The following is a 23,381-nucleotide window of genomic DNA, read 5'->3' as shown; positions in this document are numbered from 1 at the left end:
GCAGAGAGAGAGGTAGAGACTGTTTGAAAAAGGCATACCTGCACAGCTGCACCTGTCAAGCAGGTTGGATTGGCTAAACTTGGGGGGAGGGGTCATCAGCAAAGTGTGACAACTGGTGAGCAGACACTGGATTAAGATGAGGAGAAAGGACTGTAGAGAGGGAGAGAGCCAGTCGGCACAGAGAAATACGCTGCATCTGTTTAACACTGACATCTCCTCCTGGATCCACTCACAGCAGGTAAGGAATGTCTAACTGAGGCAGAAACACAGTAGATTCCTCTCTCGCTCTGCAGGAGTCTCACATGTTGTCTTTTATATTATGATGTTCTCTTTTTTAGTGTCTAGATAGCATCTAGTCTGAGCTATTGGACTAAACAGAGTCTGCAGAACATTTGCAGTAACCAAAGGCCTTGTCTGTTATCTCAAAGTAACTTCTGTATGTGTGATAACAGACAATAGTAATAGTAAGTAATATTCTGGTCCTCAATATCATTAACAAATGGACAACATGTTAAAAGGTTTTCCAAGCTAACCACAGTGGTTGCTGTGTGTCCAGCTAAAGGCCACTGTAGTGTTAGATCATTGGTTTATTGTTAGAAGTATGCGATTGTGGGTGTGTCAAAGAATGTGATAAGGTGGATAATCAGAGTTTGAAACTCAAATTACAGCCTGCCTCTTGTTCCTCTAGAGGGCTGAACACACTTGCTTTGGACAAAAGCATTGTGCCAAATGAATGTAATGCAAACAGAATGTCAGACAATAGAGGTGCTGGTACCAGGCACGTTATCTATAGCAGTTAGAGCCTGTTTACATTGCAGCTTCACAGTTTCACCATGCAGAACTCAACTCATGACCGACGTCTCAACATGGAACAATGCACCGAGTGCTACTGTCCACAGGCGATGTCGTTCACTCAACATGAAGGTGTATAAAAATTAGGATTCATTTTGGAAGTGTGTGTGTGTGTGTGTGTGTGTGTGTGTGTGTGTGTGTGTGTGTGTGTGTGTGTGTGTGTGTGTGTGTGTGTGTGTGTGTGTGTGTGTGTGTGTGTGTGTGTGTGTGTGTGTGTGCTTCAAACATCCAACAGACAATAAAAGACAGAGACACATGATTAAACTAATCTAGCAATTATACATGTTAAGTGTATCCATGACTCAGCGGCTAAATAAACAGCTGATCGTGCAGACACTGCAGCTGACACCAACATGGCAAATAACACGTGTCCCAGAAGTCATTTTATCGCCCACATCGTTGGAAAGTTGAGTAGTAATAAAACTGTTGTGAAAAATACTGATTGATTATGAAAAAATACCAAATAACCACAAAAATAAATAATTAAAGGGGTACTCCAGTGATTTAGTATGTCCAGGGTGAATGTTTAAAGAAGACATTGAAGCTCCAGAAGCAGAGTTTGGCCCCTTCCTAGGACTGACTTTTAGTCCCCAGAGTGGGTCCACACCCCCGGTATGTTTTGCAGACTTTGAGTGTCCAAACTGAGATAACCCTTGTCACATCACTGTGACATCAGCAAGGTTATTTTTTCAGATGGGGAAAAAGTTCCTCAAGATACACAGAAGGCACTTTTCACCAGGCTCAGTACTACGAGCCATAACGAGCAAAATGATCTTCATGTGTCAAATCAGGATGTATGATGTAAGTGACTCATTACTTTCCTCTTCCAACAACTGGAAAAAGTTGAAGCATAATAACACCTGAAACCAGTAGCCTTCCAGCTATGAAGTTTAGTATAGAACTCTGATGACGACGCTAGGTCAGAGCCATGTGGTTGTCTGAGAAAGATATACACCCTCCTGCCAATCAGAATCAAGTATTCTCTTTGACTGTGATGAAGTAACATTTTCTTTTACTGAAAAACATTAAATTCAATTCAGTTTATTTTGTATAGCCCAGAATCACAAATTACAAATTTGCCTCAGAGGGCTTTACAATCTGTACACATGCGACATCCTCTGTCCTTCCCTCACATCGGCACAGGAAAAACTCCCCTAAAAAACCCCTTTTAACAGGGAGAAAAAAGGAAGAAACCTCTGGGAGAGCGACAGAGGAGGGATCCTTCTCCCAGGATGGACAGAATGCAATAGATGTCATGTGTACAGAATGAACAGCATAACAGAGATACAACACATTCAATGTATATGACATAAATGATTCATATAATAAGACTACTTATAATAACAGCAGCAATTATTATAGTAGAATTATAATTATGAAATAGGGATAGTAATGTGATTAATAATAATAATGGAAGTAGCAGTGGGTGTCAGTCGGCTCACAGCAGGAGGCACGACTACGGTCCAGGTACCACAACGATTCATGGAAACCTGCAGAGCGAGAAAGCAAAAAGGCTTCAGGGTGGAAGTAAAGCTAAAATGCTTAATGGTACAGGTAATAGTAATAGTAATGTGACTAGTAATAATAATGGTGGTAGCAGTCGGTGTCAGCAGGGCTGTAGCAGGATGCACGGCCACGGTCCAGGTACAGCCACGATTTATAGAAGCCTGCGAAGCGAGAAAGCACAAAGACTCCAGGGTACAAGCAACTCTGGCTCCCATCCTACTTTTATATACTCTAGGAACCACAAGTAACCCTGCATTGATTGAGCACAGCTTTCTAGTTGGGTAATATGGAACTATAAGTTCCTTAAGATAAGACGGTGCCTGGCCAGTTAGAGCTTTGTAGGTAAGTAAAATAATTTTAAATTCTATTCTTGATTTAACAGGGAGCCAGTGCAGAGAAGCTAATACTGGAGTAATATGATCTCTTTTCTTAGTTTTTGTTAGAACACGTGCTGCAGCATTCTGGATCAACTGTAAAGATCTAAGAGACCTATTAGAGCAGACTGATAATAAGGAGTTACAGTAATCTAGTCTAGAGGTAACAAATGCATGAACCAGTTTTTCTGCATCGCTTTGAGACAGGATTTGCCTGATTTTTGCAATGTTACGTGAATGAAAAAAGGCTGTTCTTGAGATCTGTTTTATATAAGAGTTAAAAGACAGATCCTGATCAAAGATAACTCCAAGGTTCTTAACGGTAGTGCTGGATGCTAGAGCAATGCCATCTAGAGAAACTATATCGTTAGATAATTGATTTCGAAGGTGATCTGGGCCTAGTAGAATAACTTCAGTTTTTTCAGAGTTTAACATTAAGAAGTTACAGGTCATCCAGGTTTTTATGTCCGTAAGACATGCTTGAAGTTTAAAGAACTGGTTAGTTTCGTCTGGCTTAATTGATAGATATAACTGGGTATCATCTGCATAACAATGAAAGTTTACTGAGTGTTTTCTGATAATATTCCCCAAGGGAAGCATATATAAGGTAAATAAAATAGGTCCAAGAACAGACCCCTGTGGAACTCCGTGACTGACCCTGGTTTTCATCGAGCTTTCATTGTTTACATATACAAACTGAGATCGGTCTGATAAATACGACTTAAACCAGCTAAGTGCGGTTCCTTTAATGCCTATAAGATGCTCCAATCTCTGTAATAGGATTTGGTGATCAATGGTATCAAATGCAGCATGAAGGTCTAGCAATACAAGTACAGAGACTAGTCCTTTGTCTGAAGCTATTAGAAGGTCATTGGTAATTTTCACCAGTGCCGTCTCTGTGCTATGATTCACTCTAAATCCTGACTGAAAATCCTCAAATAAACTATTGTTATGCAGAAAGTCACAGAGCTGATTTGCTACTGCTTTCTCAAGGATCTTAGAGAGGAACGGAAGGTTAGATATAGGTCTATAGTTAGCCAACACCTCTGGATCAAGAGTAGGTTTCTTAAGAAGAGGTTTAATTACAGCTAGTTTGAAGGCCTGTGGTACATGGCCCGTTAGTAAAGACAGATTGATAATTTCTAATAAAGAATTGCTAATTAAAGGGAAAACTTCCTTAAGCAGCCTAGTCGGAATCGGGTCTAAGAGACAGGTGGAAGGTTTAGACTTAGAAATAGTTAAAGTCAATTGTTGAAGGTCGATGGGAGAAAAGCCATCTAAATATATTTCAGGTTCTCCAGCTATGGATCGATCGGTACTGGTTGAGGGCAGTAGATTATACATTTTTTCTCTAATAGTTAGAATCTTATCATTAAAGAAGTTCATGAAATCACTACTACTGAGGTTTATAGGAATACACGGCTCAACAGAGCTGTGACTCTCTGTCAGCCTGGCTACAGTGCTGAAGAGAACCCTGGGGTTGTTCTTATTTTTCTCTATTAATGCTGAATAATACGGAGTGCCTTCTTATATATTTTAAGACTGTCTCGCCAGACTAACCGTGCTTCATCCACATTGGTGGAACGCCATATCCTTTCAAGTTTTCGTGATATTTGCTTTAAATCGCGGGTTTGAGGATTATACCATGGAGCAAACCTCCTTTCTTTTATTAGCTTCTTTTTTAGAGGAGCTATAGAGTCTAGTGTCATTCGCAGTGAGCATGCAGCACTATCAACAAGATGGTCAATCTGAGACGGACTAAAGTTAGCGTAGGAGTCCTCTGTTATATTGAGCAATGGTACTGAATAAAACCCTGAAGAACATGTATAATTTACTGGACAAATTGGTCTTTGACAACTAACTTTTGCTCTCAGCAGAGTTTCCTCTGCAGTTCACCCCAGTAACTGAAGATTTCCTAAAGAAAAGTATTACTGTTACCCTCCAGTCTTGGCAAAAAGAGATATAGTGACAAACTATCTGTTGTGTGTTCATTCACCCAATGATAAAGATTAAGGCTGACATTTTTCTGTATTTGGCTCATTGTCATGGCACTCAGACATAAGGCTAATTGTTCATACTGAAGATGTAAATCTTTAAAAACGGCTCACTAATTTTGTGGCTCATATACTAAACTAATGGTATTCAAACAGGAGGAACTAGTGCATTTGTGTGTGTTTATGGTAAGGAAGGAACATGCCAGCCAGTGCAACAGTGAAGCTCACTGATCTGTTTCTAATTTGGTCTGTTGTTGTCAGTAAGAAAAATATAGAATATCTCCAGATTTATCTTTCAGGGCTGCAGTCTGGTACCTGATATTTCAAACAAAGAGAAGAGGAAGTGTGGACTTGTTTGTTGCCATATAGAACATTTGGATGATGACCTCACAGTCAGCAGGCGGAGTCTAACTGTTCTAACCAAACCTGAATTTCCTGATCTTGCGAAACCACTCACTAGTTTTGTTTGAATGTGTATGTGAGCATGTGTGTTAAATTCAGGAGGCACACACACGTTCAGATAAATGTTCGACCTGACAGAAGTACAATGCTTCTAACAGCTGACTCGTGTGTTGTGGTTGTTACACTTACTCCAACAATTGAAGCAGTTTATGGCTCAGTTTAGAAGTAGGATTTGTTTTGGCTGAGGTCAAGGGTTCAAATTAAGGATTAGGATTAGGTTAAGCGTTGAAGGACAGCCTTATCTTTTTCGTAGTTAAGCCAATTCATCATCAAACTCCCATCACAGCATTGGAACTAATGTTGTGGCTCGTATTATTCTGACAGTACAAAAACAAGAACATTTAGCAGCTCCAAGGCTGGATGATACTCTAAACTCTCCTGAACCATATCTGCTTGAATAGAAAGTAAACAAACAACATGTGTTTTCCACTGTTGATTCATAGTGGATTTAATGACTTCATGTCTTTACTCCTACCCTTTGGATCAAGAGTATCATGGATAACAACTGGATATGAATGTGGTGAAGGCAGTGCATTAGGCATCAGGAAATTAGCCACAATAATGAATACTTCAATAACCCAAAGCTGTATATTATCAAGAATAATCAGGACAAATTGAAAAATGCAATTTTATATTCCTTTGAGCACCACAAACTCAACCATTGACCTCCATTGTATCAGGGTGGAGGAAGGCATCTCAAAGATGGAATTCTCAAAATCTGGACAAAGGAAACAAAAACTATTAGCATGTTAGAGCTCGAGAGAGGAAAGTAATTGTAGTTAACTGACTGACGTTCCTTGATTTGATGAATCTCCCTCTAACTGGGCTTTCAGACTCACACCACTAATGCTAAACCGATTGTGTGTTGCAAAAAGGTCCAAGTGTGGAAGATGAAATATAAGCCTGTAAGTCCAGTTTGAGGGCTCATTTAGATGCAAAGGCACAACACAGCAGTTTCTACTGTTTTGAGGCCGGATTGAACAACTCGACAAAGTTCCTCTGATGATGCATTGCTGAATGATGATGCATTAGGATGCAGAGAAAGTAAGCAATTAAGAAAACAATATTTTTTCTGCACTGACGTAAATGTGTTTTTTGCTGAAATCTTCTGTACTGCTACTGTCAGTAACTGATTGTGTAATCAGCTGCTGCCTTTGTGAATGTAGATGTGCAGATTGTGAGTGTAGACTGGAAGCCAGGCCTTTTCCTGTGAGTAAATCTTGTTCCACTGTATGTCACCTTACCATAGGAACCTGTTTGGGTTGTTTTTTACAATTCCGCAAGGAAAAACATATTTTTTTTGTTTAATGCATCAGGTTTTATGATCTTTCACAACCAAAATACAACGATTAGAAGATCCAGAAGGTATGTCTGTCATTATGGTTTTAAACATCCTGATTCTTTCTGGCTCATTCACTTTCTGTCAAACAGCTTCACATTGGATGACTATGGCGCTGCCTGCAGCTTTTCTCTCTGAAGACCAGTTCACCTGCTCCATCTGTCTTGAGGTGTTTAACAACCCAGTCTCAACACCATGCGGCCACAGCTTCTGCCAGGCCTGCATCTCCTCCTACTGGGACGGAGGAGGGGGAGGAAAAGGGGGCGCCAAGTTCTACCTGTGTCCCCTCTGCAAGGAGTCCTTCCGTAAGCGACCAGAGCTCCATATCAACCGAACCCTGAAGGAAATCACTGAACAGTTCAAGCAGATGGCCGATGCTGGAGTGCCAATGGATAGAAGAGATGGAGGAGGAGTGGAGGATCCAAACTCGGCCCTGTCTCCAACCCAGAGGCCAAGGGAAATGCCGGAGACCATCTTTGCTGAAATGATGTCTCGTTTTCAGAGGCTGCCGACTCCCGGGTATCCTAACACCATCCCCTCCTCCCCCAATGACCCTCACCCCCAAAGCCCGAACAGTGAGCACCTCCACCCACCTCCACCCCACTCATCCCTCTGCAGGTGACAAACCACATTCCTTAGATAACATTGAAATGGGTTTGATTTATCTTTAACTCTCCACAGAAAAGGGTATTACAAACTTATTTTTACATATTACTAATTACTGGTTTTTTTTTTTAAACTGACACATTGATGGTTTGATGTTGGGTGTGCTAAATAGCAGCAAACATGCTGAGACAAACAAAAGTTGAATATGGAAGCAGGACTTGCTAAGGGCCCTTTTTAAGGAAGTATTCAAGCATCATTTAACGGGATGCACAATGAAATTCTGTTGTAGCTAATTTGTACACAACAAACACATGAGAAACACAACAAAACAAAAACATTAGTACATTCCTGTGGTGCATCTTTGGAATTTGCATCATAAGGAATGTAAACAGCAGCAACAAAGATGTCTACTGTCTAATATATATCTCCCAGAGATGGTCAGGCTTGTGGTAACAGCAGGTTTATTTTACATTTTACTGGCAATAAAAACCCATAAAAAAATGATTTCTTCAACTTAAACAACAATTTCATCCAAGACAAATGATATCAAACCATATCAATCTAGCTCGACCCTTTTATGTGTATTTAATAAAGTAGCAAATCCTCCATTGCTTTCAGGGTTATAAAATTATTTCCTATTACTACACGATGCAGGTACAAAAATACAACAGCAGATGGCATAGCTGTACCATTTTTGACTTATCAATCATGTTACACAGGTACGTAAACCCAGCAGAGTAAGGGTATTATGAATATGTCAGACCTGATTGGTCAAGTCATTGATCCCCCTCTGTTAAAGCTTTATGTATCTATAGAAGATATTTAAAAGAACAGTATTATTGTACAAGATTATATCGAGATACATGTTACCGTCCCTTAGCTGTTGTTTAAGAATAATGGACAGATCTGTTTTAATAAAGGCACTGTCTTATCTTGCTAGCTTTTCTTTGTTTAAGTAGACTTTCCGGTCCAGTGTTGTCCATAGACAGAAGAGAGACTACAGGGCAGCGTAGGGACAGTCAATCGGAGAGAGAGATCCAAGCAACAACAGCTGTTTCTACGCGCCTCCCAAAGCGGGTTTTAGAGAATTGTTCATAAATTGAAAAATTATCTAGCACCCTAATTGTGATACATCCTTATGCGAATGCTGTGGAATAAATGTAGGGCTATTCTTTGCTTTGAAATAGCCAAGTTGTTAACTATGATTGATATTCTGTTTCATGTCCACATTCTTCGTCACCACCACTATTTAACTGTGAGATTGGCAGACCAATCAGGCTCCTTAATGGAATGTTCAAATGTTTGACTATTCGGGGTCACTCCTAGAGCTGTACACTGCCAGCTTCAACAGGCCCTATTATGCTATTTTCAGTGTGCATATTTTTATCTCCAGTTACAGTTACAACATGTTTACATGCGTTAATGCTCATAATCCGCCTTGTTTTTCTCATCCTGGCTGTCCTGCAGCACCTCTTCTCACCCTCTCTCTGAAACGCTCCGTTGTAGCGCTGGCTCCTCCCTCCAGAAAGGGTTAGGTCTGCCCTGATTGGTCAGCTAGCCCACTCTGTTGTGATTGGTCAACGTTTTACATTTCAAAAAACTCTTCCTTCGGAGCACCAGCTCCGTCTCTCTCTTTTGTTGTTTGAGGGCCAAACTAGCCAGAAGGAGTTTTATGTCACTTCCGTAACACTGTGACCTCATAATGTTACAGAAGTGAAGGAGAGAATTCAATGGAGCCGTTTCAGGCAGCTCAGGAGTTTCTGAGGGGGAGGGTAACTCCTTTTAGGTGTGGACTTCAGGTTTTACACTCTACGGACCTTTTTACATGTGAAAAAAATAAATAATATATATAACACACTAAAGAAGAGGGAAAAAGTGGAAAACCATAATAGGGCCACTTTAAAACAATCCCGAAAACCATCCAGCTCTATGTTGTTTCTAAAAGGTTAGTGCAGCTAACATTGGCAATTACATTAGCACATGCTTATTTAACGTTAGCACCACCCTTCTTTAAAGGACAAAAATATATACAACACACTAAAGAAGACGGAAAAAGTGGAAAAGCATAATCGGGCCACTTTAAATACAATGCCATGATTTAAAAAGGTGTGTTGGAAATTAGTTGAGGTGTGAGAGGAGTATGTCATGTGAGTGTAGGAGATAAATTGACTTGACTTGCTCTAAAAATGACTAAAGCCAATTTAAGAAATGAATCCGGGTTAATGACTGAACGTCTGGAGATAGCAATGTGCTTTACTACGATGTGACAAGAGTTTGTGGATGAAGCATTAAGTATTTTTCTCATTTAGTGGCTGGATAGCTAATTTCACCATGTTTTAATTCTCACGTTATCCTGGTTACAGAAAATGAGCAGACCATTTTAGCAAATTTCGGAATTATGAGTTAAATTATGGTTGGACTTCGACTCAGACATGGGTTTTGAAGTTACACTTCGATAGTAAAATGATCCAAATAGTTGCTGATTCAATGATCCCGTCTCTTCTGTGATGTTACACACAGGTACACTCTTAGCGGCCCTAGTGACTCTTCCCCCACTCTGCCTCTGTGTCCCATCCACCTGAGAGCTCTGGAGTTCTTCTGTCGGACTGATAACACCTGTGTCTGCTGCGTCTGTGTGGAGACAGGAGAGCACCAAGGACACAACGTCATCCCTGCCAAGAGAGAGTGGCAAATCAAGAAGGTACTGGTGTCAGTTAGGGGCGTGGTCTAACTGGGGACAACATTTATGTTTTTAAAGATTGTTCTCAAAGATTGTTTCATTGAGGTTATATTAAAGATTCAAATATTTGTGACTTTGGCAACACCTAATTGAATCCCCCAAAAAGTTAGCAGCCATTGTAATTCTAATCTGTAAACGTTTGTGCATCCCACTCACTTGTGTTGCGTACTGTAGGTGCATCTGGTTTAGAATATGTGGCAGGCGTGGGACAAGGCTGGTTATTAGTCAAAGACAGTAACGCGTCTCCTGAGGAAAGGTGTGTTTGCTCTCTTTTCCAGTCCCAGTTAGGTATCGCAGAGCTGGAGCTGAAGGAGCTCATCTGTGTGAGAGAGAGGAAAGTGGTGGAAATACACAACTCCTTACGAGAGATACAGGTGAGTTTCCAGTCTGCACAGAGGTGGATCCTTTTTCAGAGGGAGTTCTGTTTTAAGATTGCAGACACATTTAAGAATTACCAGGCTGTCCATTCAGATCAGATGTATTTAAAAAACTGATAATGTTTATGTCCAGATTTATCTTGGGGTATGAGAGGTGTACAGGTGCTGCCCGATCAGACTGGTGCAACGCATTAAATAAAGCAATGTGGGCCTACTTTATGCTTCTGTTAAAACCTTTCCAAAGTTTAAACTGAACAAACTATCACTCTTTACCATCTTGCATCTATTGTTGGCACATAATTTGACATTTTCGTCATTGGCTCCCCCAAGTGGTCGTATCCAAGAGGTCACTGCAGCAGATGGCAGATCAGGCTTTGATTGGCCTGAACGCACACATTCAGAAATTTGCAGCAGGATTTATTCACAATAATAGCAATTGTTTAGTGTTTGGGAAGTATTATGTATTTTATACAACCTACAATTAAATCATATATAATTCTCAATAGGCAAATATAGCGAGTTGTTATAACTCCAGGTGTGTTGTAAGGAAATTTCTCTAAAAATAATTCTTAATTTCTCATACAGAGTTGTTAATTTAAAAAGAAATTACTGTCAGATGGGACCTACAGATCTTTGCCACTATGCAACATTTGTTGAATTAATATTGAGCAAACTGGAAGAGGTGGAGCTAGAAATTCCAGGCCTCCTAATAACAGTACGCTCACCTGCAAAGCACTCTTTGTCAGTGGTTTCCAGTCAATATCATTCACACAGTTTGCTCATGTGCTTAAAGAAGTAGCTGATTTGACAATGGGTGCCTTTAAACAGCTCATATATATTGCTGTTCATGGTTTATTCAGGCTGCTGCTGAGAGCGATACAGATGGAACTGTTGCTGTGTTTGCAAAGCTGATCTCCAGTTTGGAGCGCTGCCAAGCTGAAGTCTTGGAGGTAAATAACACCAATATGGAGGCAAAACTCAACGCCTTCTGTTTTACCTGAAATAAAAGTAGGCAAGTCCTCTTATTATTAACTGTTTTGAGCATTTTGATGTTTATTAACTGAGCTCCATGGTTTCTGTTACCCCAGGTGGTAGAGATGACTCGTCGAGCGGCTGAGCACAGAGCTCAGGGCCTGCTGAGGGAGCTGGAGGATGAGATCGCTGAGCTAAAGAAGAAGCGTTCATCACTGAGCCAGCTGGCTCTGTCTGAAGACTGCATACTGTTTCTCAGGGTACCAATAAATAACAAGATAACACAAAAAATAGAGTAATAAATAAGCAGGCGTCCACTAGTTCTGCATATAATATTTAATCCACTAGTTAATTTTAGATTTAGTAATTCAATCCAGCACCGTTTTAGCAGCAGTGATTATGGGAGTGTGAACAATCTGAGGTACCTTTTCCACTTCAGGAACTTTTCCAGGATAAGTGAAACATGAAATAACATAATGTCAGTCTCACTCTTGTGCTATTCCAGCTATGTTTTGAAGGGCAGCTAATTCCTTATTCTGTTTACCAGACCTACTCACACAATGTCCTGTTAATAAGCTATTGGAAGTGGTCAGACTGCTACAAAATGGTTTCAACAAACATAACAACGTATCTGGTATAAATACCACTGGACTTTTTTTTGTACGCAGCGTTATGTTTTTCAGTATAAGATACGTAACAACATTATGTAACAAGCGTAAAGTCAACATTGGATTTTGGTTTCACAAGGGACACAAACAGCAGTCTCCTGGGTGAAAGTTCTGTGTTTGTTTCACCCATAAACCATCCCTCCCATTCCCCTACCCTTAGTGGACTTTCCCTTGTTCACCCGTTATAGTAGCACGTAACTTTCAATAACGGTCGCTTGATAAACTACATTACATTATTTTGCAGAAACGTAAAATTTCCTGGCAACTGGGCTGCTGAAATGTTTCCGTTTCTATTATTTGTTAGTTTTGTAGACCTTCCACACTGCAGGTGTTATTTTTCTGTAATAGCCTCACCCAGAACCCTGTATCTTCTGCTATGGTTTCTATTAGATCACTTTAAGTTTGCCAAGACAAAACATCTATGGTTCACTCTTGCTCTCTGTTATCAGGTCTCAACAAATGTCTGTCTAATGGCTCCCAATAGTATGTGTTACACTGTTAACTGTGAATGATCCACCAACTGATAGATGGATTTGCAAATGTATTTCTTTAAGCCTGTTGAAGCCACATCTGTCTCTGCCATTTCTTCTCCCTCCAGAGGTTCCCTACCCTGTCCACCCCCCAACAAGCTAAGGATTGGTCCAGTGTCTCTGTAGAGTCTGAGTTGACCTCAGGGGTGATTCTCAGGACTGTCAGTCAAATGATGGAGCGCTTTGGAGAAGAGATGCAGAAACTGCCCAAAGCCAGTAAGTCTTCATTCAGACCAAGAGTAGTCAAGTAAATATATTGAATCTAAGCTAAACATACCACCATCTAAAAACTAAAACAGCATTTAAAGAAGACCAACACCATGGATGGATTCTCCTTCATTTTTGTTGGCTAAGCTTAGAACCAAATGGACCAACTGTACTGTAGCAGTTCCTTTATGTTTGCCACTGTGGCAAAGGACAAAAAATATCCCATACATTTTTGTTTTGATATGACTAATTCTGATTTGTACCTTAGATCATATTAATTTAAGGCTGATCATAAAAGATCCAAACAGTAGTGTTAAATAAATGTTTTTTTCCCTAATCAACAGGCCAGCAATCCTTGTTGGACCAGTCCGTACCCAGGCCCCACCGAAGTAAGATTCGGATGAGCTAACAGCACTGTGTAGTGTGTGTAGTTCACTTTTTTCTGATCCTGTTAAAATCAACAAATCAATGAAAAAGTGTCAAAATAAATAATAAAGTAAATATATATTTTTTCTTTGCAGAGACAAGGAGGGTACAGGAATATGCAGGTCAGGGTTTAAAATAATTGCTGATTTTATGTAATTTTCAACTCTTATCATTGATGGTGTAATCACCAACCTTCACTCTCTCTCAATCTGTCAGCCGACATCACCTTAGACGCCAACACAGCCCACCCACGTCTCATCATCTCAGCAGATGGGAAGCGGGTGCACTGTGGCGATCGCAATCAGTCGGTACCTGACAACCCTGAGCGCTTTGACCGGGTAGTGTGTTTGCTTGCTCGCCAGGGCTTCAACTCAGGACGGCATTACTGGGAGGTAGGTGGGACACAACGTAAAGCTGTGTACGTGTCAATGGTGGTCGGTCAACAGAGGTCCCATGTATGGTACCCCTTTTGTTTAGCAATAGTTTAGCAAAGTAGTTGTCTTTGGAGAGTTCCTATAACAGTTCATATAGTTTTTTGGTGAACTTTTCCCTTAATGAATTATTAATACATGTATGTAGTGGGTAAATTAATTCATTTATACTTTAGATTTCAAGTGTTTAATTAGCTCTGATATTTTTGTTATCAATCAGAGGTGGTACTTTGAGCTCGAATTTATTTAACTTCTTCCTGTTTACATCTAGCCAGGTGGGGCACACCTATCCATTACCACAATGTTAGCCCAAGACAAAGTGACATAAAGTCGTGGTCAACAGCAACATGGACTCGTAGGCTAAACTGTAGGCTGTAAGCACTTTTATTTGCATATCACATTGCAATAACAATCACAGAAGCAATAGGCCTTTAAGCAGTACACCGAACATGCCACTGTCATTGTTTTTAAGATTAACAGGAATGAGTCAACTTTCATTTACTTTTAAAAGAGTTAAACTGAATATTTGAGGGACGCGCAGTAGTTCCATTCTCATTCTTTTCAAATGGATCCACAAAACACAGCTTTTGCCTTGGCCTTGGCTTATAGGCAAAAGTTAAGATGGAGTTAAATCAGAAAACATCATAAGAAACTTCTATCATTGGTACAATGGCCTTCATTTGAGGGGCAGTTGTTGTACTCAATTCTCTCTTTATTTTTATTGTCAATGATTTGACTTCTAGTGCTCTTGAATATCAGCATAAGTACTAAACAATTAAACTAACAGATTCAAAATGTCTAGTAAGATTGTAAACTGTTATTAAAGTAGCCTTGGTCATAGGCAGGAAATGCCACCATTCCATCTGATGTCCAAATTTAAACTAATTATAAAAGCAAGAAATCTCTGTCTGTCTGGGGCCCTTCGCATATCCAGAACTGCTCATCTGATCTACTTCACACTTGGTGGGGGTATTCCTGGGGTCCCCGTTTAGTGCTTTGGCAAATTTTGAATAAACAAGCACACAGCGGCACATTGACTGCAGTTCACTTTTGCTGTTTGATATCTGATATACTGATGCTACATTCTACTGAACTCTCTGGAATCAACAAGCATGAGCAGATAGCCTACAGGAACAGAGCCACTCTGCCATTCCAACTGAGGTTGTGTAAATGTTTGCCGTACTAACATCTACCGCCAGCCAAATACCTCCACTTATTAAATCCATTCTCCGCTTTTTAACCACGGTGGTCATATCAATGTGACTAATACGCTATTTGGAAATCAAGTGTATTTCACCAGTGGTTCTGAGTAGCCACGACTTTAACACAACTATGTCATGGCAGGTGTATTGCCTAGGACCCCAGAAGGCACAGTGTTGAGTGTGAAGTTGTTTTTTATGAGCCGATCTCCAAAAAGCTGCAAGCAGCAACACCACAAGCAAAACATTCAATTCTTAACATCAATGTCTTTGAACGGGCACTGCACATGTGTCATTTCTATTTAACACAGACCTCACCCAAATGGAGAGTCTGCACTCCTTGCAGTAAGTTGTACCTCACTGCCCTCTTCTAGGTGGAGGTGGGAGGAAAGACTGACTGGGACTTGGGAGTGGCAAGTCGGTCCGTCAATCGGAAGGGCAAAATCACCGTAAGCCCCGCCAATGGCTACTGGTTCCTCAGCCTGCGGGATCGGACCGAGTACGCCTTCCGAACAGAACCCTCAACCAGCCTGACAGTTAGCCTCAGACCCTCCCGGATTGGAATCTATGTGGACTATGATAAGGGACTGGTGTCGTTCTACAATGTGGAGGCCAGATTGCTCATCTATACATTCACAGGTCATTTTTCTGACATCATCCATGCGTTCTTCAGCCCCTGTACCAATAAATCAGGACGGAATGAGGCTCCACTGCTCATTTGTCCTGTTGCAATGACAGATTGAAACGAGCCAACACGTTTAGAACATCTGAGATGGAAGAAGACTGACATGCACAAACATACCTCTGGAACAGATGTGGTCACATCTGCATTAATTCCTTCATTGCAATAGAGCAGTCGTTCCCAACCTTTTTTCCATAAAGTCCCAGTGACATTTGAGCTGTGTACAGTTACAAGAGGCATTGAAATCAATATATTTCACATTTGATTGGACTGCTAAAACGTGGGCAGGCTCAGAATACGGAGCTACAGAGGACTGTGGCTCCACACACAGCTCCTTTGTCACTGAAAGTTGTAGATTGACTGATAGATGGATGTCATGATGTTATTGGTTGAAATGGTTGGTACTAGCTTACATAAGCATTATTTGGACATTTTTTTGCATATATTGTTAAATAGGTGCACAATATGATGGGGAACATGATCTTAAAGTGTGAAGATTTCAGCTCAAACTTTAAGGAACCCCTTTTTCCATCATTGAGTGAACTGACGACCCCTGACTAAGTGACCTGTTTTATGGATATTTAATATTATATGTAATATAATAAGAGTATAGAACAACTGATAAACTTAACAATTATGGACAAATTTGAGTAGATTATTTCCTGTGAATGTTGCAACAAAGATGTGTTTTCCTGTCATTTTTTGTAACTGTAATACATTCTCTGACCTTTTCTTTTTTTTTTTTTTTTTTTTTTTTCAAATAGAGCTTGTGGTCAGGTCCCCACTGTGCCCCTATACTGTCTTAAATAATAATCCAAACTTTAGAAATGACATATCCGATAATTGTATTCACAGAAAATAATGAAATGCTGAGAGATGCCAACTGTGTATTCAAATTCAATTCAATTCAATTCAGTTTATTTTGTATAGCCCAGAATCACAAATTACAAATTTGCCTCAGAGGGCTTTACAATCTGTGCACATGCGACATCCTCTGTCCTTCCCTCACATCGGCACAGGAAAAACTCCCCTAAAAAACCCCTTTAACAGGGAGAAAAAAGGAAGAAACCTCTGGGAGAACGACAGAGGAGGGATCCTTCTCCCAGGATGGACAGAATGCAATAGATGTCATGTGTACAGAATGAGCAGCATAACAGAGATAAGTTGTCTTACAACCCTTCAAATCAAGACCCCCAGTAAAGCTTTGGGGAGCCCTAGTGGGGGTCGGGACCACCTGGTTGAAAATCAGTAGGGATGATTCATGATATTTAAAATAGTCAATATAAAAAAAAATCTAATAGTTTATGCGACGATGTCTTATCTTATGAAAACACGTGTGTGTGTGTGTGTGTGCTGTGTGTGTGTGTGTGTGTGTGTGTGTGTGTGTGTGTGTGTGTGTGTGTGTGTGTGTGTGTGTGTGTGTGTGTGTAGTTACCATCCCTAGGAGCCAGTGGAGTAGATAATCAGCAGGCTGTTTGTTAATTTATGGTTTAAGGTGTCAGTGATTAGGTTGTTGTATGGGCCAGTGTCAAAACATTTAGACTGAAGTCTGCAGTAAGCAGTATTTCTGTTCCAACATTTAGGATATTTAGGTTGGCACTGTTTAGTCCTGAGAAATTACAAGTATTCAGACAAACTGGAGCACACAGACTCTCAGCTGAAACCCAGGCCACCAACAAAATGTTTTAAGGCTGAGAAAGCATGACAATAAAGAGTAGAACAGCAGCGCTGGGAGGCAGCGCTGGTTAAAGTTGCATTGCACATAAAATACACATGCATCAAATTCATCAATATAAGTTGCTGAGTAATATTATGCAAGTGAAACCATTTCACCAACAATACTTTCAGTGTTAAGCCAAACAACACAATCAACTCCGTCCAAATACGATTCCCTCATTGTAAGCAATTATGAGCAAAATGATTTTATAAATAAGGGTCGTCAGACTTTTTATGCTAACATCGAGGAAGTAATGTTAGCTGGTTACACCACTGCTCTGGTCTAACATGGATATTAAGTAAATTATGCATAATGATTCACGCACCTCTACTTCATACAATACTTCTGTCCAAGTCGGTATTAGATTAAAAATAATTTAAGGCAGTGAATGTACAGCTTTTTACCTATATGACGTCATAAAAACGGTTGAGTCCACAAGAGGTATCAGAAGATAAAGAGGCACCTATGTCATAAATTTACTAAATGAAACAGAAAAGGGCATGAGCTTGTACAGTACACATGTGAGAGGATACTTTATTAACATCGAGTAAACAGACAAACGATATTGACCTGATGGGCACAAGTGCAAAAGGATACGAACATACGATGGAAGGTCACAGTCAGAGCACCACATACACTGCAGGCCGCCCATCCACAATCAACTATGTCTCAACACACAGGAAATGTCTTCACACTTATCATGTTTGGCCATGTTTGGTCATTAATGTATCGTCAGATCAGAGGTATAGAGCTCCATTCTAACACTTCCAGTAAACATTCAGGTTGAGTAACAGGCCAATGGTGTTACTATGAAGCCTACTAGCCTTAGCTAGCATTGCTAAACTTCCATTTTGGTTGAACAATTTGAGGATTTTTTGGGGGGATTTTTCCAACCAATATTGTGATTTAAATTGCAATAATACTCTAGGGCCAACTTCTAGGGCCAAATAAACCTGGCTGGTGGCATAAACAAAAACTGACCATCTTATCTTACGTTTAGTAAGTATGATGTAGTAGTACACTGCTAATGTGGTACTGGTATAATAACTTCTTTTAAAAAATATAATCGTCAATGTTCAAACGTGATGTAATATTTATTGATAACTGCTACTTAGTTGTGCACAATAACTTAGTCGAGGAGCCATCAGACTGAGGACCCCTAATGATACTGTTGACTGCTCTGTTCTTTCTTTGCTTTAACTAATATTCCTGTTAGAATTGCAGACAGACGGGTCAAACTGCTAAACAGACATCAATCCTGGAGGTTATGACTCTTATAATGATTATGAACAGATTTTAAGCACATCATATAGTTTGGAGCTTAGTAGGCTTTTGACTGCTACAATTATCTGCTAATTGGCTAGCTGCTAACTGCTAATCTGAAAACTTTGAGATGCAATTAGCTATATTTTGTAGGGACAGTTGTCGTTACAGCTTGCTAAGACATTTTTAGTAGGTTGTACATTTATTAGGTTTTGTCTTCTAGCCCAAATAAATGTCACTACTTGTGATTTTAAAGATGCACTCTCTAAAGTTACAATAGAGTTCCGCTGGAATAAGGCCTAAAATAAGGCTAGTTAAGCTTTGTGACAAATAGTATTAATCATGCTAATAAAGGGGAAAACTTTTTTTCTCTGTTACAGCATTCACAGTATATTCAACAACTCAAACATGATATATTATTGTAATATTTGTTGTAAGCTGTCATAATGCACATGAAGAAGGCTATGCTAATGTCAACAGAAAAGATGCTTAAGGCAAATTAATATTTTTTGATTCAACAGAAAATGTTAAGTACTCCTTAGGTATAAAAGATAATATAATAACAAAAGATACCAGTAATGAGATTTCCTGCCCAGAAATAAACAGTTTGTCTTTTCTGTTCAGATTCTCTACAACACAATCAGTCAAGTCTTTGGATAATACTTTCTGCTTATTAAGCTGACAGAGCAAAAATATTTGACTAGCATCGTGCTGTTTAACATTGTAATGCAATGACCCATAATATACAAGTTACATTTCCAGCCAAAGTTAAAATACAACAGACAGTGTGATTCTCTGGGAATCTTTATGTTTATGGTTACATACCATCATGTCACCTGAAGTGAAGGGTGGTGGCAGACAGCTGTACTGGTTATCAAGAAAGCTGCTGAGCAGTCAGGTGCCTCTGATTGCAAACAGTGCCATGCTGCACAGTGCTTTTGAACAAGAGCCGTCACTAAAGGTGAATCTATTTTCCTTCCACAGTGAGAATAGTGGTGCTAAAATAAGGTGCAGTAAGATATTTTAGTGGCTGCCATGGTGTCACCCTGCACAAACTCTAACTACATCTCTTAGGTTTGAGCTAACTGTATAAAGAGATTTGACTTTTTATGCATTTCAAGCTTACTGGCTGCAAGTAGTCATCATCAGAGAAGACCTGCGACATGTGAGTGACTCCCGGCCAGCTGGCTCTGTCTTTGAAACCTTCAGGTCTCTAAGAGAGAAATGACTGCCTTTGATCAGCGACACTCATGAAACCATCATAAACAATTTGTGCAATGAACGAACAACTTTGATTATTGCAACATTACCATTGTGCAAGGCAATTGTTTTTCTTGATGTACAGGACTGTACTGTGTTTTGATGATTGTTGAATCATATAGTTAAGGAACCAAGTTTCCATTGGTTAGACTGCAGTAAAATTATACTGTTTTTATTTTTAGTTACTTTACAGTCTATTTCTGTATGTGTGGTGCTCATCATGACTTTAACCTCTCAAGGCTGTGGCTTGGTGTGTGTGTGTGTGTGTGTGTGTGTGTGTGTGTGTGTGTGTGTGTGTGTGTGTGTGTGTGTGTGTGTGTGTGTGTGTGTGTGTGTGTGTGTGTGTGACACGTGTAAAGTGGCTCCTGTTGAGTTCTGGTGACCTCCACCAACAGAGGCTCATGGCTATCTAAACTGGATTGATAAAGGCCCACCAAGAGCTGCAGACGGGTGTTTAACCGTATTTTCTGACAAATATTTTGGAATGCCACATTAGCAAATCATAGCATCACAGAACCAATGTGTCCCAGTCAAATAAAGCAGTTTCTAATTTGGTGTTGGTCCCTGACCCAGACTTTGAATAACACTGTGGCAGACACATATACATCATATTTGTGTATCATTTCCATCATATCCTCTCACGGTCGCTGCTGTGCTTTCTGTGGGTGTGTTTCTGAGCATCAAGACACGTCACCCCCTCCAGCAGCATGGGAGTCCCGTGATGTGGGTCTGTACAGAGGGAGAGAAAGGGATGAGGACGAGGGGAGAGTTTGTGTTCACTCCTGGTATTACAGCTGAAACTGACAGAAACTTCTCAGGAAATAAAAATCTGTAAAAAAAATTGTAAAAACATTTTGCACTGCAATTGTGTAGTTTACCTGGGAGAGGCATGTAAAACTGGATTGACATGTGTCGGTGCAAATGTGTAGAGAACACAGTGCATACTCAATTGAATGAAATGTATGCACAGCTGAGTGTGTGTGTGTGTGTGTGTGTGTGTGTGTGTGTGTGTGTGTGTGTGTGTGTGTGTGTGTGTGTGTGTGTGTGTGTGTGTGTGTGTGTGTGTCTGTGTGCTAGCACATACCAATGACCTTGGCCTGGAATCTGACCTTCAGACTGCTGCCTTTTCTCCCTCTGGTTACCAGAGTGATCTCCTCCTGCAGCACCCCCTCCTGGTGGGTCCTGTACTCGCATGTAACCTTGACTCCTCCTTTAAGAGAGGGAGAGGGTTCATCAACATAGACATTTACCTACACTATTCAGTTGCGCCTTTCAATGAAAGAGGCGGGGTAGGATGAGAGAGGCACAGTTGTTTTTTCTACCGGTGCCTGAGATGCACTTTGAAACCTTTTAGTCTGTAGAGGTCATGCTCACTCAGCACTGCATCAGAACGGAATGCTACATATTTTATGTTTTCCACATGTAAAAGGTTCGTAGAGTTTAAAACCTGAAGTCCACACCTAAAAGGAGTTACCCTCCCCCTCAGAAGCTCCTGAGCTCCTGAAACGGCTCCATTGAATTCTCTCCTTCACTTCCGTAACTTTATGAGGTCATAATGTTACGAAGGTGACGTTAAACTCTCCGGCTAGTTTGGCCGTCAAACAACAAAAGAGAGACGGAGCTGGAGCTCCGAAGGAAGAGTTTTTTGAAATGTGAAACGTTGACCAATCACAACAGACTTTGCTTTCTGGAGGGAGGAGCAAGAGCTACAACAGAGCATTTCAGAGAGAGGGTGAGAAGAGGTGATGCAGGACAGCCAGGATGAGAAAAACAAGGCAGATTATGAGCATTAACGCATGTAAACATGTTGTAACTGATGCTGTGTGATATCGAACTGAGATCACACAGCATCACACCTTCAGACTTCGTCCTACACAGATCTTGGACCATTAAGGTAAACTGATCTGTATCTGAACTGACTTACCCTCCAGTGTGGAGCTTATACGATGGACCCGGAGGTTGGGGAACTTTCGAGTTGGAGAGGAGGACGGGCCACAAGACAGCTCTTTGCCCAGAGTGGGGACATCTGGGACGGTAAATACGATCTCATAGCAGTGGTGGCTCTTCAGGAAACCAGCCTGGAGAGAGGCAAAGAGTAAAGGAGAACGTTTGAGGAGCTAACATGCTGAAAATAGCATGTTAGCTAGGGAGATTTAAGAAAATAGCATGATAACAACACTATGAGAGCGCTGACAGTGACCCACAACAGTGAAGTTGCAGCCCGAAAGCTACACAACGAGCTAAAACGGAAAAAGCTCTGTAAAGCCAAGGGGAGCAGCAGATTCAGCTAATAATTCTCTGTAGGTTCATCAAACAGCCCCTCTGGTTCCATGGACACACCCTCACACATGGACACACCCTCACACATGGACACACCCACACACATGGACACACATGGACACACCCTCACACATGGACACACCCTCACACATGGACACACCTTGACCAAGTAGCTGCCATCCTTCTCTGGGATAGCAACGAGAGTAGAGAGGTTTGACTCATCGTCTCTCCGTGTTGGAGATCCGGGGGGCTCGTCGTCGTCAGGGAAACGCACCCCACCGGCCTTGGAGGTGGAGCCTGGTGATGGAGTAAAAATGCAGCTTTTAAATCATCTAGCAACCAGGGCAGGCACAATTCTGATGATGTGTTTAAGAATAATGGCTGAATACTCCCCCACACATTAGAAGTAATCTGGGAAAATGTTGTAAGGTGGTAGGCTACTATAAGGTGCTGCACAGTAAACTGATGCCCTGTGATGGAAGTCGAATGAAGGGAGGCTAGAGGGTGTGTTAGTAGTGCATTAGTAGAAGTTTTAATTACACCACTCTCAGATCCACAACACACAGATACAATGCTTTGAGGACAAAGTGCTCTCTTTTTTTGGTAATGCAGCCTGGTCTTACTTTGGACAACAATCTACAAAAAGTCTCAAGGAATGAAAAAGTGAAACAAAAATGAAGGAAAGCAGCCATCAAATGAAGAAAATGTTTTACAAAAAGTCATCATTCTACAGCTCTGCTGCTCATGTCTGTGTAGTATCGCTGACATGTTTGGGAACCCTTTTTCTACTGTTTCCTGTGGATTCCTGCATAGAATGTCTGAAGTACACAAGCTAGGCCTCCAGATGTCAAATAACTGTATGAAGTTCCAACGACAGCCAGTCAACTGTAGCACTCACACACACACAGGCACTCACGCACAGTGTCAAACCTTACCTTTTCTTCCTGTTGCCATGGTAATGCGGTTAGGACTTGGGAAGTGTCAGATAATGCCCGAGAGATGTCATCACTGACCGCCAGAGTATGAGGACAGACAATGAGAGAGGGGACAGCAGAGAGAGACAGAGCCATGTCTGTGAGGTCTGACGGTTCATAATCTACTAAACATGCTTCATAAGAGATGGTGCAGAGTGTATCAACATCACAGGGCTCAGCTGGACTTCACTTCTGTATTTATCTGACATATCACTCCCTTTGTGTCTTTCTCTGTCCAACAAGATGCTGTCTAGTCTATCAAATTCATAAAGCATAATATAAATGAACTACATATCTTGTAGTTTTGTTACAGAAGCAGGCTTGTAAACGGAATGTCGGCAGTTCAATGCCCGGGCTGGCAGGATGAAATTGGACGTATTCACCACAACGTCACACCCTTTGTGGACTGCTGTTTTGAAGCCTCGAATCCGGCATTTCGGCTGCCGCTATCTTGATTTTTAGTAGTCGCCATGTTGGCATTTGGTTGTAGCTACATAAAACTCAATCCTGAATAAGACATAT

At 40.8% G+C, this 23,381-nt stretch overlaps 2 protein-coding genes across 2 annotated transcripts; one reads left to right on the top strand and one right to left on the bottom strand.

Annotated features, from left to right (window-relative positions):
- Positions 1–78: 78 nt before the first annotated feature.
- On the top strand, positions 79–16,063 carry LOC129096481 (nuclear factor 7, ovary-like). The gene is made up of 11 exons (XM_054605280.1): positions 79–238; positions 6,620–7,145; positions 9,654–9,834; positions 10,152–10,247; positions 11,111–11,200; positions 11,339–11,482; positions 12,489–12,636; positions 12,972–13,016; positions 13,149–13,175; positions 13,270–13,445; positions 15,058–16,063. The coding sequence occupies exons 2-11, from the start codon at positions 6,631–6,633 to the stop codon at positions 15,424–15,426; spliced, it is 1,791 nt and encodes a 596-aa protein (XP_054461255.1). The 5' UTR covers positions 79–238; positions 6,620–6,630; the 3' UTR covers positions 15,427–16,063.
- A 3,916-nt stretch (positions 16,064–19,979) lies between these two features.
- Positions 19,980–22,864, bottom strand: LOC129096488 (UPF0687 protein C20orf27 homolog). The gene is made up of 5 exons (XM_054605286.1): positions 22,821–22,864; positions 22,046–22,182; positions 21,530–21,683; positions 20,690–20,815; positions 19,980–20,334 (listed from the first exon to the last, which is right to left on the bottom strand). Exons 1-5 carry the CDS (start codon positions 22,837–22,839, stop codon positions 20,234–20,236), a joined length of 537 nt encoding a protein of 178 aa, XP_054461261.1. The 5' UTR covers positions 22,840–22,864; the 3' UTR covers positions 19,980–20,233.
- Between the last annotated feature and the right edge of the window lie 517 nt (positions 22,865–23,381).

This window comes from Anoplopoma fimbria, chromosome 9 (genome assembly GCF_027596085.1).
Source record: "Anoplopoma fimbria isolate UVic2021 breed Golden Eagle Sablefish chromosome 9, Afim_UVic_2022, whole genome shotgun sequence".
Lineage (NCBI taxonomy): Eukaryota > Metazoa > Chordata > Actinopteri > Perciformes > Anoplopomatidae > Anoplopoma > Anoplopoma fimbria.
Note: the sequence above shows the minus strand (reverse complement) of the source record. Positions and strands in the feature narration are given on the sequence as shown.

What these genes read in the sequence shown, in the direction of transcription:
- LOC129096488 (XM_054605286.1), bottom strand. An exon ending in TATAAGCTCCACACTGGAGG is followed by an intron (nt 20,816 to 21,529) that starts GTAAGTCAGTTC and finishes CCTCTCTTAAAG; the next exon opens with GAGGAGTCAAGGTTACATGC. An exon ending in ATTCCAGGCCAAGGTCATTG is followed by an intron (nt 20,335 to 20,689) that starts GTATGTGCTAGC and finishes CCCTCTGTACAG; the next exon opens with ACCCACATCACGGGACTCCC.
- LOC129096481 (XM_054605280.1), top strand. Translation starts at nt 6,631, where the DNA reads ATGACTATGGCGCTGCCTGCAGCTTTTCTCTCTGAAGACCAGTTCACC. An exon ending in GCAGAAACTGCCCAAAGCCA is followed by an intron (nt 12,637 to 12,971) that starts GTAAGTCTTCAT and finishes CCTAATCAACAG; the next exon opens with GCCAGCAATCCTTGTTGGAC. An exon ending in CGTACCCAGGCCCCACCGAA is followed by an intron (nt 13,017 to 13,148) that starts GTAAGATTCGGA and finishes TTTTCTTTGCAG; the next exon opens with AGACAAGGAGGGTACAGGAA.